The sequence below is a fragment of the Natator depressus genome, chromosome 5 (assembly GCF_965152275.1).
Source record: "Natator depressus isolate rNatDep1 chromosome 5, rNatDep2.hap1, whole genome shotgun sequence".
In the NCBI taxonomy this organism is placed as follows: Eukaryota; Metazoa; Chordata; order Testudines; family Cheloniidae; genus Natator; species Natator depressus.
Window position 1 is genome coordinate 2765713 of NC_134238.1, and position 15508 is coordinate 2781220.

General features: G+C 49.5%; 1 protein-coding gene across 1 annotated transcript; it reads left to right on the forward strand.

The window, feature by feature from the left end:
- Positions 1-2143: 2143 nt before the first annotated feature.
- LOC141988034 (dynactin subunit 3-like) lies at positions 2144-15204 on the forward strand. Its single transcript, XM_074953860.1, has 7 exons — positions 2144-2291; positions 3284-3368; positions 4925-5011; positions 6066-6149; positions 7129-7187; positions 13689-13748; positions 14669-15204. Exons 1-7 carry the CDS (start codon positions 2202-2204, stop codon positions 14756-14758), a joined length of 555 nt encoding a protein of 184 aa, XP_074809961.1. The 5' UTR covers positions 2144-2201; the 3' UTR covers positions 14759-15204.
- The last annotated feature ends 304 nt before the right edge of the window (positions 15205-15508 follow it).

Consider the following 15508-nt stretch of genomic DNA (forward strand, 5'->3'; position numbering starts at 1 on the left):
AAAGAAGACTGATCGGGGACCAGATAAGAGTCTGCAGATATGTGAAAGGCTGCTGTACAAAGGATGGTGATCAGTTGTTCTCCACGTCCTCTGAAGGTAAGACAAGAAGCAATGGGCTTAATCTGCGGCAAGGGAGATTTAGGTTAGATATTAGGAAAAGCTTCTGACTAAGGGTGGTTAAACTCTGGAACAGGCTTATCAGGGAGGTGATGGAATCTCCGTCCTTGAAGGTACATGTACCCCATGTACCCCTGGTTGAGAACCTCTGACATGTTCTATGCATATTACAAGCCTCGTCTGAGAATGCTGTGTGGCCATTGCTGAGCTTTCCCAGTGCTTAGCTCTGACAGTGGGACTGTTAATTCCATCTATTCACTGTGCTTTTATTTGCATCTTTAGCCAGGGATGAGACGACATCAGCATCCTGATCCAAAGACTTTGTTGTTCCAGAGGACAAGTCCTAAAGGTCGACAGTGCACCGGCGACCACGTGTAGTTCAAGCAGAACCTGTTGCTCCTTTGGTTGGAGGCATCACAATGCCATGATTCCTCATGATGGAAGCCCTTAAATGACAGTTCAAAGGGCAGAAGTCATGGAGCCTGGGGGCAGTTTATTCATTGACAGGTTAGATAGCATGCTTTGCTCCATGATATCGGGGAGACCACAACTCCCAACATACGATGCTCTGTGTCTTGCACCATGGGGGTGAAGGATTCTAGCGTGCCATCCTGCACCCTAAGCCAAGTGGCCTCCAAAGACAGCAGCTCCCTGCACCTTGTAGCCCATGGGGCTAGCCTGGTAGCTTGCTATATTATATCATCTCTTTTTCTTTATTGGTTTTATTGATTACATTGTTTTGACTGATGTTTTTGTGCTGAGTAATTTCAGTAAATATTACTTCATTTTATTTGGCTGTAATGCAAGGAAATTACAGGCCTATATCCTGTATAATTAGCTAGACCAAGTTACCATGAGTGTTTATAATCTTTGGCACAGATAAATGGCCTACCAGTTACCCCTTTTTAACTTTGGGGAACTGAATGCATTTACCAGAATTCTGGAACATACTGGTAACCATGGGGTACAGCATCAGAACATGGAAGTAACGGCTCAGGTCAAAGGTAGCGGTTATGAGAATGAGATAATCAGTATCAATATGTAAGAATATTCTATCCTATAGAGTAAGTGTACCCTAAAATTTACCTGGGTGAGGAAATTACATAGGGCATGGAAAGTTGGACACGGATATGAATATTCAAGATAGTGTCAGGACCCGAGAAGAGGGCGAACAACCCTGTGTAGATGCATCTGAAGAAGTTTTACCCACGGGGTTTTACCCACAAAAGTGGGGTTTTACCCACGAAAGCTTAGGCCCAAATAAATCTGTTAGTCTTTAAGGTGCCACCGGATTCCTCGTTGTTCTTGTGGGTGCAGACTAACAGGGCTACACCCTACACCTGCGGAGAGGGCTCCTTTTAGAAGAACGGCCAGACTGGGTCAGACCAATGGTCCATCCAGCCCAGTATCCTGTCTGCCGACAGCGGCCAAGGCCAGGTGCCCCAGAGGGAATGAACAGAACAGGGAATCATGCAGTGAGCCATCCCCGGTCGCCCATACCCAGCTCCTGGCAAACAGAGGCGGGGGACACCAGCCCTGCCCAGCCTGGCTCACAGCCATGGATGGACCTGTCCTCCATTAACTGATCTAGCTCTTCTTTGAACCCTGGTTTAGTCTTGGCCTTCGCAGCGCCCTCCGGCAAGGAGTTCCGCAGGTTGACGGGCGCAGGGCGAAGGAATACTTCCGGTCGTTTGTTTTAAACCAGCTGCCCGTTCCCGCCATCGGGCGCCCCCAGCGCTTGTGTCCTGAGCCTGAGTAAACAACACTTCCGGATTCGCCCTCTCCCCACCGGTCACGATCGCTCAGGCCCCTCTCCCGGCCCCCTGGGGCGCTTCGCCGGGCCCTGAGCGGCGCCGGCGACCTGGCCCTGCCACGTGACGGGCCGGGACACACCGTCTCCATGGCAACGCTCTGGGGTGGGCGGGGACATAGCCTCTCCGGGGCCACACTCAGTCGTTTTAAATTAACCACTTCCGGGTCATTGGCCCCCGCCTTCGCCTCTGAGTTCGGGAGAGGCTGCCTTCGATTGGCTCCTGTCACGGAGGAGTGCCGCCCCCGCTTCCGGCCGGCCGGGTGTGGACAAGATGGCGGCGGTCGGGGCGCTGCAGGACCGGGTGGAGGCGCTGGAGCGGCGGGTGTTCGGGGTCGGGGCGGCCCGGGTGGGGCCGCGCAAGGTGCGGGGCTGGGCGGGCCCCTCGGCACCCGCCCCCCGGCCTGTGTGTGACCCCCGCAGCGGGGCCCAGGCGGGGGCGGCTCCCCCCACCGGGGGACCATCCAGGGCCCCTGCGGCTCGGGGCCTTGCGCCGCTCCAGGGGCGGGTGGCTCCAGCCTCCGCATTGCCCGGCAGCAGCGCCGGGGGGCTCGTGGGGGGGGCGGGGATTGGGCCTGGGGGGGGAGGTTCTGGGGGGGGGGCGGGAATCGGGCCCGGGGGGCTCGTGGGGGGCGGGGATTGGGCCCGGGGGGGGAGGTTCTTGGGGGGGGCGGGAATCGGCCCTGGGGGGGGGCTGGGCGGGGATAGGGCCTGGGGGGGCGCCAAGCTTTGGCTGTTGGTTCCTTCAGCAGCGAGGCCATGCGCCCCCCCCCGGCTGCGGGTTCTTCTCCAGCGGCCTTGCTCGCTCCACTCCTGCCCCGAGCGATGCTCCCCGGCCGGCAGAGCGCTCCCGGGCCGGGGGGGGCCGGGCCGGGCCGGGGGGGCAGGCCCTGCACGGCGGGCAGGACTAGTGCGGGACCTTTTGTCCCAGTGCCCCGACGGGCTGCCTGGCTCGGGGCTGCTTCATTTACTTCTGAATTGCCGCCCCCTCTGGGGTACAACACGGGCTCTGTTTAGCAGCCCCTCATAACGTCACGTGACCATTCGGGCAGCTCCTTGAAATATGCTGCCTGTGAATGTTAGTAACTGAAACCGTTTTAAATAGGTTTCAGAGCAGCAGCCGTGTTAGTCTTTGTTCGCAAAAAGAAAAGGAGGACTTGTGGCACCTTAGAGACTAACCAATTTATATGAGCATAAGCTTTCGTGAGCTACAGCTCACTTCATCGGATGCATTCATCCGTTTTAAATAGATATTTTCTCTCCTGTCACTGCTGGTCTGTTCCTGACAGTTTAGTTGTGGGATCATAGAAGTGTCACTTAATCCCTGTTTGGTTTATACCATCTCTTACCTTCTAGGCAGCAGATGGTTTGGTGAAAGTTCAGGTGGCTTTGGGGAACATTGCAAGCAAAAGAGAGAGGATTAAAATTTTGTATAAGAAAAGTAAGTATTCATCCAGCATTTGTGTGTTGTGGTTTTTTTACCCCCAGGATTTAGATCCAAATTGTATTTTATGTGGTGGTCTTGTTGGGTGGCCTGTCTGAGATCATTTGAGGTGTGTTTTGCAGTGGGTTTAAAAACCACCTTAATTTGCTTCCCAAGGAGCTAATTATGACTGAGTAGACAAGCTGGCATCTCTCTTGAGTGCAGTGTACCTCTTGAGAGGTGAGGGTAAGGTGTTTCGGTATCCGAGATCTAAAACCTAAGGTTTCAGCTTTATTCCTTCCCTAGGACTGTGTGTGTGCTATCCACTGTCATAGGCACCAACCCCATGCATGCTCTGGGGCTGGAGCACCCATGTGGAAAAATTACTGGGTACTCTACACCCACGAGCAGCCAAGCTCTGTGCCTCACCATCTCCTCCGCCTCCTGCCCTGAGCATGCCCCGTCCCGCTCTTCTGCCTACCACCCACTGCTTACTGCTGCCAAACAGCTGTAGGGGAGGGGGGAGGAGCGGGAACATGGTGCACTCAGGGGAGGAGGCGGGGAAGAGGCAGGCGCAGGGATTTGGGGAAGGATTCGGAATAGGGGCAGGGAGGGTGCTGAGTTGGGGTAGGGACTTTGGGGAATGGGGGTGGAGTCAGGGCAGGGCTGGGGGCAGAAGGGGGGTTGAGCACTCACTGGTGCCAGAAGAAGTCTACACCTATATCCTCTGTGATCAGATCCTCCTAGAAATCTGCAGCCCATCAGGCCTGGTGTTATCAGCAAGGGGTAGTACATATTCAGTGTATGTCCACCTGCAGAAAATTATGGGCTCTGACTTCTCACTGGCATTGGAGCTTATTTCTCCCTGTTGGGTCTATTAAGGACAACTCCGATTGCAAGCAACCTTGGGATTTTTGTATCAGAGGAGAGATGTCGCTGAAACGGGCATGCTGTGCCTGGAGAGGACACTGGTGCCACTTCAGCACACCGTCAGCCAGCTTCAGAAAGCAAGATTTGCATGTGTAAAGGAAAGACATTTCAGAGGGCAGGAGAAGTAGCAGGCCACATGATGGAAAGGGAGCACTCGCTCTGTGCCTTCCATTTAAAGAATGAACTGTGACTTCTGCGGTTGAATTTAAAATTGGCTAATGTGATACTTAGCAGGTTAGTGGGACCTTGTGTAAATAATGGGTGTCTATTGGCTTTGGGCCATGTGTGTACACACTTTTAAAATAAAATCAAACAAGGAAACTTACAGGCTTGGTGCAGCAGCGACTTTGTATTGTTGAGTCAAAAGCCATTCCTCTCCGATCCCCCACTGAGGATGTCTCTGCATCTTGGTACATCTGAATTGTGATCTAATACAGTTAGCCAGCTCAGATTTGTAAGCTCTTTGAGGCTGAGTGTCTTTCAGATGTTCTATAAAATGCTGTGTAAGTTCATGGTGCTGTAGAAATACTGTAGCTGCTGATTCTTCTTAACAAAATCTTTTACTAAGTGGGAAATTGTGACAGGCAGTACTTCCAGAACTAATCACTTCTCTCTCCCTCCCTGTAACCTACTTCTGATCTTAGTTGAAGATTTAATAAAATATCTGGATCCTCAGTACATTGATCGAATGGCTGTTCCCGATGCCATGAAACTGCAGTTCATCTTAGCAGGTACGTCATGAAATGGAAGGAGTATGCTCATTCCCCAAAAGCTCACAAGACAAGTTGGGGTGGGGGGTGGGATTTTAATTGAATACAGTTCTTTTAATCTCTTAATCACGGGTTTAGGACAGAAATGCCTCACTTGGCATCTCGTGTTCCGCTGTAAACTGGCTAATGCTTCAGTAAAAGATCAGAACTGGAGAAACTACAGTATGAATTGTATAGAGAAGAACAAGCCTGGTTCAGTCCCCAGTCTCTGGGTCCCTGGCAAGCACTTGGAATGCAGCTGGCATCATGGAGCTTGGTCCTGAATGAGGGGTGCTTTTCTTGCTATCAAAGGCCTTCCCTGAATGAGTCATGAGTGACCTTGACTCCCTCTGAGTCTGTCTAGCCTTTGGGCAGGAGCTTGTGTTGGGGAGAAAGGGGTGTGTGGAATTGCTACCCTATGTCTAGCAACTGTTGCTGTAACAATATTTTTCATAACAGCAGTTAAGTGTATATACACTGTGATGTGCATTAAGGTGTCATGCCTTGAGCTTGTAGCCCTGCCCAGCTCTCTCACGGGGGACCTGAGTTGCCCCTCTCTTGTGGTAGGCGTGTGTAAATCCATTGTCTCCAGTGGCGTTTTCCCCAATTCATACTGGTGTAAGTGAGGGAGAGTCGGAGCCACGAGGTTGACTTTTAATGGGGCTCAACAACTGAGCCAGTGAAAGAGCATGTGCCTTTTCCATCACTAGCTTAGTGAGGCACATCCTGGCTTCTGCTCCTGGTTCTTCCCTTTATGTACTGTGTGCTGCTTTTGAGCTTCTGTTTCCCCATCTGATAATAGCTACCCCAGAAAAGGCTGGGGGGTGTTTGCGAAAGGCACAGAGATCCTTGGTTGGAAGGTGCGATAGTAACCCACAGTATCATTGTGGTGAAGTCTTTCTGCTGCATGTAGGTTTGGTTGTCTTATGAGAAGGGGAAGCTGAACCAGCCCAATTAATCAACTTATTTTTTCTCATCTGTGGAAAGCTGAAATAGTGTTTGACTTAAACTTCTCCTTCTCTGTCTTTTAAACCAGAGGAGCAGTTTATTCTTTCCCAAGCCGCCCTTCTGGAACAGGTGAACAACCTCCAGCCGTTCTTGGACAGTGCACACATCAAAGGTAACACATGCTTATCTGCAAGCTAACTTTTCATAGCTGCTGTCCTGCTGTTAGCGAAGACCAGTGGCCTCTCTTTCGTTACCCTTCGTGCTGAGAAGAGTGTGGAAATGCTGTTTTTAAAAGTTCTCTAGCTGTCTGCCTCAACTAACCGGAAACCATTGTAAGAGTTTCCAGCTCTGAAGAGTTTGCAGTCTAAGAAGGCTAAAGCAGTGCAGCAGCATGCAGAACAAATGCAGAATGTGGCATGGCTGTCCTCTTCAGCAACATGGGCTTGAATGTATTCTCCTGGCTACGATACTCCCACTGTACAGGAAGGATGAATTTCAGTGACCCCAGAGCCATGTTATACTGGCAGGACTGTTAAATATTCCTGAGATGCTGGTCCAGTGAGCCAGTGTAATTATGAGGGAAAATGGAGGCCAACAGATACACACTTTAGAGAATCCTTAGAATCTTATAGGGAAAAACTCAGTAGAAAGTCTCCATTCTAAGGGGTAGCTTCCTGTTCACTGAGTATCCCTGCCCCTTGCATGGTGAGGTCTCTCTAGTCTCCATGCAGTTGCTTATCAGTAATATTCACATATAGTAATCCAGTTGCATGCTTCATACAAGTCTCTTGGACATCTAATCCTCAGCTTGGGACCCATATCTCACAGCCCCAGAAGCAGCAGAGGGGTGACTTTGGAAAGTTGTTTTCAGTTGGTTCTGATCAGCGTGTACACAAACAACTGAAATGTTGGCATTTCACTTATTTTGCAGTAAAGTGGCAGTAACCAGTGGTGATATGGTTGCGAGCAGTATTTCTCTTCAGGGCATTCTGAGCTGTAATGTGCTTCCTCTGACAAAGAAGTGTATTAAATTAATCCCAATAGAAACATTTTAAATATGCTCTTACACAGTCGTCTCTACTTTGGTAACTGCAATTTCCTGGATGTAAAAACTAAGTAGTTTTTGTTCTTTTGTTCTGTGTGCTTTGCAGCTGCTCCTGACCATGCTGCCAAACTGCAGCGACTTGCTCAAATCCACATACAGCAGCAGGTAGAGTGAATACTTATCATGGTTAATCTTCAGTGGGCAGGGATGGGGCCTTTTGTTAACCGTGGGTAATTCGTGGGCAAGGATGGGGTAATTAGTAGCACAGACTAGAGCCACTCTAGTTAAAATTATCAATATTGTTTTCAGTTTGTCCAAATCATGGAATTTGCCGGGAGTCAGATGAGATCTCTGCTCAGTGTACAAATAGCTTTGGGTGGCTTTTTAAAAGCTGCAGTGGATTTAACGGAGTACCATTTCTACATTAGAGAGAGGGTAACAGGCATAGAGAGGTGAAGTGACCAGCCCAGCATCACACAGGATGTTTGGGGCAGAGATGGGAAGTGAATCCAGAGCTCCTGAGTCCTAGACCAGTGTCTTACTCCCCAAACCATTCATCCTTGTACCCTGTTGTGTTCCTATTACTAGCTCCTCTGTCTCTTCTTCCCCCAGTTCTGTACCTCCGCATTAGGGTGTCTCTCTTCTGCAGTCTTAGGCTCCTTGGGTGGGTCATTCCCTGGCTGTGTCTGTAGACAGTCTAGCCCAGTAAGGCCCTGATCCCAGTTGGGGCATGTGGCCACGAGTGCAGTGTAGATTTTTTAGTAGTTACAGCAGCACCTGGCAGCCTCGCTCGGGTCCTGTTGTGTAGGAACTGTACGGAGTGCACGAAGGTCGCTGTCCCAAAACACTTGCACTTTGGGGAGATGAGCCATATACAAAGGGTGCAGCCAGAGGGAGGCAGTCAAATATTATAGTGGTGCAGCAGCGCCACTTACAGTTCAGGTTGTGTCACAACATTTGTTTGAAGGTCGACCTTTCCAAGTCCTGTAAAAATGACATGCTTAGTTCCATGTCTCTGAAATTTGGTGTGTCTCAGCAAGGTGCAGGGTAAGTGGTGACACACATTTGGAGTCATTTGATGGAGAGGTTCCTGAATTACAGCCGCCTCCGCACCCCCCCCCCCCCAATTTTCTTTTGCTGCTTTGTGCTGTTAAACAGAGCGATACTAATAACGGGTGAATCTCAGGCCTGTTGACAGCTGTGAACTCACCCTTCAGTTAACATAATGAAGGATAAATTCATCACAAGCCCCCACCTATGTTAAAAGTAGTTTTGGACTGAGTGACTGGAGGTTGCTATAATTTGTGAATCATGGGGGAAAATTTTATTTTGTAGGGTATGTCTGGGGGGGAATTAGACAGGTGAAGGCTTCCTGGGAAGGGAGAGGTGTCTGGGGATGGGACAGTAGAGAAATAGAGGGAGACGGGTTTGGGGCTGCAGTGGGGGGAGTTATGGGGAGCGGAATAAATAGTGATGGATGGTAGGGGAGGCAAGAGAGGTTGGGGGGGGGGGGATCAGGTGTAGGAGGTACAACACCCCCTAGCTCTGCCAGTTTATCTTAACTGCTTTGCCAGTGCACCCCAATGCCCTGCAGCCTCCCCCTCCCCCCCCAGCTCTGCCAGTGCTCCCAACCCTATCCCACTGTACTGTAGTTGCCCTTTGCTCCAGGCGCTGCATGTGAGCTGGGTTATAGGCGGGGGAAGTAATGGAAATAGAAGTGTTTGTAGACTAGGGAATGAAGCCTTCAGGGAGATGCGTTCCTGGATAGGAGGCCTGGTTTAGTCGGGGGGGCTGGGTTGGAGGAGGGAACACCTTGAAGGGGTTAGGAGCATGGCTTGGGAGGTGGGGTGCAGCTGGTGTGTGTGGAGCTGAGGGGAGACAGGGACAGCTGGCTCAGAATGCTGATTGCAGGATGTGATACTTACAACTGCCTAAAAGACCACTAGGTCCTACCAAGAACCTACCTTTTGTTTAAAACCATGAGGGAATTCCGTCATCCCCGTGCAGAACAGCAAGCCAAGCAAAACTCCACTGCCTGAAAACCAGGAGGTGCCCATGTGGGCTTAGCTCTGCCCTCTTTCAGCAGTGCCCCAATATACCCCATTAGAACACACACCTTTACTCTGCCAACCCCACAACTGCTGAAATGTACGAGCGCTTCACCTCGTGTTACAGCCCAGTCGCACTCAACCACAGGATTCCATCAAACACTGTTAAAAGGACAAAAGAAGCTGCCCGCGCCACCTTCCTGATGTTCCCCGGAGCTGGCAGTGGCTACTGAGAAGTATTTGGATGCACTCCAGCTGCAATCACCGTGAGGTGGAACTTCAGAAAATGGTGGGGACAGTAACTGGGCCTGAGGATGTGTGTAGATTCCTTTGAGGTGCATGGCAGAGCTGTGATTGTGATAAGAGGAGATCTGTGTTTTGCACCCTCTGATACGTGTGAGCAAAGGGAAGAGGTTCGTGGGTACCTTCAGGATGCAGTGTACATCATTTCTATGCACAATTGTATTGTGTAGGTTATGTCAATAGCAGGGCAAGGGGCTTTTCTAGTACAGGATGTCAGCAGTGAGGGGGAGTGAGAAGGTTCTAATGCTTTCTTGATGGATAAGTGAAATGAGATGGTCCCCGATGAGTAGGTTTAAGGGAGTTGTAAAAGGCTGAGAAGTGGTTCTTAAATTGTACACTTGTGCTCTTCTTTTGAGGAGCTGGCTAAGGCTTGTTGGCACTTGAAGCACTGCAGAGGCGCTGCTGTCGTTCTTCGGTGTAGATACGACCTGCGCTGCCGGGAAGGGTTCTCCCATTGGCACAGGGAATCCACCTCCCGAGAGGCAGTAGCTCAGTTGATGAAAGAATTCTGATGACCTAGCGCTGGCTACGCTGCAGGTTAGGTCAGCTGAACTGCATCACTCGGAGGTGGATTTTTCTCATCCCTGAGCAATGTAGTTAAATCAACCTAATTTTCTAGTGTAGACCAGGTCTAAGTGTGTGAGTGTACGTCAGGATCTGGAACCTCTGGAATCTTACAGTGCCAAGGGCCAGTATGAGTGTGTGCTATTGAGGCATTGCTTGAAAAGAGGAGAGGGAAGGTGACATGGGGCAGCCTTTTTCTCCTTCAGTATTGCTAGATGGCATCCTGTGGGTAAGAGTAAATGGGCTTTTTGTGACCATCAAGGTCCAGGCCCCCCAGGAGAGAACAGAACCCCAAAGAATAAGCAAGTGAATCAACTGGTTGTATACAGTGTTACTGTGAGAAATGTGTGTCAAGTAAGGTCTTTTATGGAAGCTTGTGATGGTCTGAACATGATGGTCATGAGGTGATATGTACACATGTAATGGTTTTGTGTGTGTAGAACAGTGTAACTGTAACTAGGGCCTGGCCTGCACTAAAGAGTTAGGTCAGCCCATCTTACGCCACTGAGGGTGTGAAAATCCGTACCCCTGTGTGAAGTTGTTAAGCTGACCTAGCCCCTTCCATTAGCATAGGCACTGTCCATGCTGCAGCTGTGCTACTGTAGCATTTCAGGTGTAGACAAGCCCTAGGATGCACCTGCAGCGTCACCTCACAACCGGAGGTGAAGTAGTCAGGCAGGGAGGGTTACAGGCTAGCTGTTTGCAAAACTAACTGCAAGGATCTAGCACTGTACAACCTAGGGAAAGACAACGGGGAGTATTACGTTTAATGGAAAGACATTAAAAACTGAAAAGAGATCCTTAGGTCTTGAAAAACTAAGGCCTGGTCTACACTAAACAGGAACGGTGTAGTGAAGCCGACATAACCCCCAGTCTAGACAGTGCTAGGTCAGTGACCTATCTACAGCTTCCCAGGGACGTGGATTACCTACGCCAATGGGAGAACCTCTCCCATCAGCATAGGTCGCATCTGCAGCTGTAGCATTTCCGTGTACAGCTGTAACGTTTCAAGTGCAGACCAGCCCTATAGAAGAGGGGGGAGGTCCCCCACCCTTCTCACCGCTGCTCTGCTGTGTAGCCATAAATTATTACTAGAGTCTGAGCGAGTGGGGGGGAACCCCCCCCCCACACCCTGTTGAAAGGGAAGAGGGTTTGAAGTGAAGGTTATCCAGAAACCACGGGCCAGCATCTGAGCAGATGCTGTCTGTACGAGACTGGATCCTCTTGAGGACACGGTAACTTGTACTAGAAAAGGGAATTTAGTAGGGCTGTCAAGCGATTAAAAAATTAATCACAATTAATCACACTATTAAACAATAAAATACCATTTATTTAAATATTTTTGGATGTTTTCTACATTTTCAAATATATTTCAATTACAACACAATGCAAAGTGTACAGTGCTCACTTTATATTTTTATTACAAATTTTTGCACTGTAAAAACCAAATATTTTTCAATTCACCTAACGCAAGCACTGTAGTGCAATCTCTTTATCATGAAAGTTGAACTTACAAATGTAGAATTATGTACAAAAAAACCTGCCTTCAAAAATAAAACAGTGTAAAACTTTAGAACCCACAAGTCCCATCAGTCCTACTTCTTGTTCCACCAATCACTCGGACAAACAAGTTTGTTTACATTTGCAGGAGATAATGCTGTCTGCCTTGCAAGATATTTACATGCCATATGTGCTAAAGATTCATATGTCCCTTACTGCTTCAACCACTATTCCAGGGGACATGCATTCATGCTGATGATGGGTTCTGCTCGATAACTATCCAAAGCAGTGCGGACCGATGCGTGTTCATTTTCATCATCTGAGTCAGATGCCACCAACAGAAGGTTGATTTTCGTGTTTGGTGGTTTGGGTTCTGCAGTTTCCACATCAGAGTGTTGCTCTTTTAAGACTTCTGAAAGCATGCTCCACACCTCGTCCCTCTCAATTTTGGAAGGCACTTCAGATTCTTAAATCTTGGGTCGAGTGCTGTAGCTATCTTTAGAAATTTCACATTGGTACCTTCTTTGCATTTTGTCAGATTTGCAGTGAAAGTGAACATGTGCTGGGTCATCATCCAAGACTGCTATAACATGAAACATATGGCAGAATGTGGGTAAAGCAGAGCAGGAGACGTACAATTCTTCCCCAAGGAGTACAGTCACAAATTTAATTAACACATTATTTTTTCAACGAGTGTCATCAGCATGGATGCATGTCCTCTGGAATGATGGCTGAAGCATGACGAGGCATATCAAACTTTAGCGCAACTGGCATGTACATATCTTGTGACGCCAGCTACAAAAGTGCCATGCAAACACCAGTTCTCACTTTCAGATGACATTGTAATTAAGAAGCGGGCAGCATGATCGCCCGTAAATGTAAACAGACTTGTTCGTCCGAGCGACTGGCTGAACAAGAAATAGGACTGAGTGGACTTGTAAAAAAAACTTTAGAGCCTGCGTTGTTTCGTTTTTGGGTGCAGTTGTGTAACAAAAAACCCCCCACATTTGTAAGTTGCACTTTCATGATAAAGAGGTTGCATTATAGTACTTGTATGAGGCGAATTGAAAAATACGATTTCTTTTGTTCATCATTTTTACAGTACAAATATTTGTAATAAAAAATAATAAAAGTGAGCACTGTGCACTTTGTATTCTGTTGTCATTGAAATCGATATATTTGAAAATGTAGAAACCCATCCAAAAATATTAAATTTCAATTGATATTCTATTGTTTAACAGTGATTAATCGCGATTAATTTTTGAGTTAATCGTGTGAGTTAACTGCGATTAATCGACATCCCTAGAATTTAGCTAATACAGAAGTGAAGCCTCAGATGGCATCTGTCTCTTTTCTGTCTAACTTTGCTTTTCCTCACTATTGCATCTTTGGAACTGCATTTTCTGTGAAATTCTGTTTGCTTTTACCCCAAGCAGGTGTCTGGTATGCAGACTGTGGGGAGTGTGTGCACCAAAGTGAAGTGATAACTGGGGGCAGGTTTCACTCCTTCGGGGGTGACAAACCAGAGGGGAAAAGTCTGTGTGTCTGGTAGTTAAGAACTCAAGGAGATGGATTTGCGGGGTGGGGGCAGCTCGGGACCAGAAGGGCTAGTGGATCACCCTGCAGGGAGTACTAGGTGGGTGGAAGCCAGGGTTGAGAACCTTATGCTTGTAGGCTGGCTAGTGGTGTCAGGGCTCTGAGCCACAGCAGCACAGCCAGAAGGCCCCCAAAGTTACAGGCAGGCGGTGACAACCCCTTACTGGTCTGGGTGGTCCCCCAGAATGTGTGTGTGGTACTGGGACATTGCTGGAAGGGGCAGAGCTAAGGTTGTTGCCTGCGCAACCTGAGCATTGCCTGGGGTTCAGAAGCTTGGGTTTTGCTCAGCTCCGTGTTCTGCAAAGGATGACGTCCACCCAGCAGCCTTATCTCTCCATTAGCGTAGATGTTGCCATTGACGGTCCAGTACTGCCAGCTCCTGTGCTTTGGGGTTTCCTGCACCTCATCTGAGTGTCCTTTTCCCGCAGTAACCCCTGATCACAGCCTGGAACGGCCAGATGCTAAGCCAGGCACTGACCTGGGCTGAGGCTCTTCCCCTTCCCTCCCCCCTGCCTCAGTTTCCCTAGGATGGTTACCTTCCTCCCAGGGGGCTGGGAGGATAAATGCTTGGAAGTGCTTTGGAGCTGGAAAGTGCTGTATCCAGATCAGGATGTCACTTATTGCCTGCTCACTGAACGCTCTCCTCCTGTTGCAGGACCAGTGTGAAGCAGTAACTGAAAACGTCAGGGTGCTCCTAGAAGACTACAATAAGATGGTATCCTTTAACCCCGGGCACAGCCCAGCCAGGACAATTGTTAATCTGAAAATAGCTGTACTAAGTGGCAGAACGACGTTCTAAGGATTCTTCAGCTGGTCGGATATCTTGGGTAGCCGACTGTTCTAGCCCCTGGCTTTTGAAAAGGGAGAGCTGTCTGCGTATCGTACTGTCCCCTATGGCGCATCCTCTGTTCGGTGTGTGACACACAGCGCTGTGTCATGTTACCAGACAGAGAACCCAACTGCTCATACTGCCCTGAGGGTCCAGCTAGCCCAGTGAGTGAGCATCTAGATCTCCCCTTCACTGAGAGGAGCTCTAGAAGCTCACACTGGGCTAGGAGCCCTGATGACCTCACAAGGGCTGCCCATCCTGGACGGGCAGCTGTCAGCAGGTGGGTCGCTTGGACTGCTGATCACTGAGAGCACCTGCCTGAGCTACATTAGACTTCCTGGCTCTGCTACTTTCAGAGTGAGAAGTGTGGATCCCAAATGAAGGCTCTAGGCCTCCTTCCTGTGGTGTGGCAGGATAGAGAGCAGGCCATGGAGTTCCAGGGCATCAGGTGGGCTGTTCTGACTCTGTACTAAGCCCCACTGTCGTCTTGGGCCTCTTGAAATCCCAGCTCTGGGAGAGACTCCTTAGGATCAGCACAGTGCTTCCCTGGGCTTGAATCTGATCGCTTGCTCTCTACTTGCCTAGTGCATGAGCCCAGACTCCACTGTTACCCGTCACAGGGTAGAGGCGGAGGCCCCAGACCTGTTGTGTTCACTTCTGTACAAATCAGGTGTCCGACAGAGCGGCAGGGCTCAGTCTGGCTTCTGAGAGTCTCCTGGGTTCATTCTCCGGGACCATGGAGCCTCGGCTTTGCTGCCACATTCTTTGCCATGTTCTACCACTTCTTCCTTAAAAGCCTTTTTCAGACTCTGCTTCTGTCTAAGCAGTTTGTCCAGTGGGATGAAATGCTGACGCAGCTGGAAGCGGCCAAACAGGTGAAGCCTATGGCAGAGTGATGGCAGCGATGTATTGCCAGGAGAAATGCAGCCTGCAGCCCCAAGCTTGGGTGAACTGGGGAGGATTGCCGCTGAACTGGTACCACAGGTGCCAGCGTGCAGTGCTCTGGCCTGGCCGCTTGGAGCAGAGTGCTGCGGGCTGGGACTTGTCGTTTCAGGGGGCTGCACCTACATAGTGAAGATGAAGGTGGCTTCCAGCGATGGCATACCACTTTTGGCCCATGGGCTGCACTTTGCCCTCCCCGACTTTCTTAAAAATGAAGCCAGATGACTGGCGTCCTGTTAGAACTCGACTGTCTGCGCTCCTCCTGACTTGCACTTCCATGAAATAACTTTGACTTCTAATTTAAAACTCCCGGCTCAGCTCACTGTTTGGGATGTGATGGAAACACGGCTCTGTTAAACTTACTTGTGGACCAGAATAAAATCCTCAGACATTAACTGCATTGTGGCTCACTTGCTGTTCTTTGCTAACTTCTGGAGTTATGGTAAAAACATAAGAACGGCCATACTGGATCAGACCAATGCTCAATCTAGCCCTGTATCCTGTCTTCTGACAGTGGCCAATGCCAGGTGCCCCAGAGGGAATGAACAGAACAGGGAATCCTCAAGTGATCCATCCCCTGCCGCCCATTCCCAGCGTCTAGCAAACAGAGGCTAGGGGCACCATCCCTGCCCATCCTGGCTAATAGTCATTGATGGACCTATCCTCCATGAACTTATCTAGCTCTTCTTTGAACCCTGTTATAG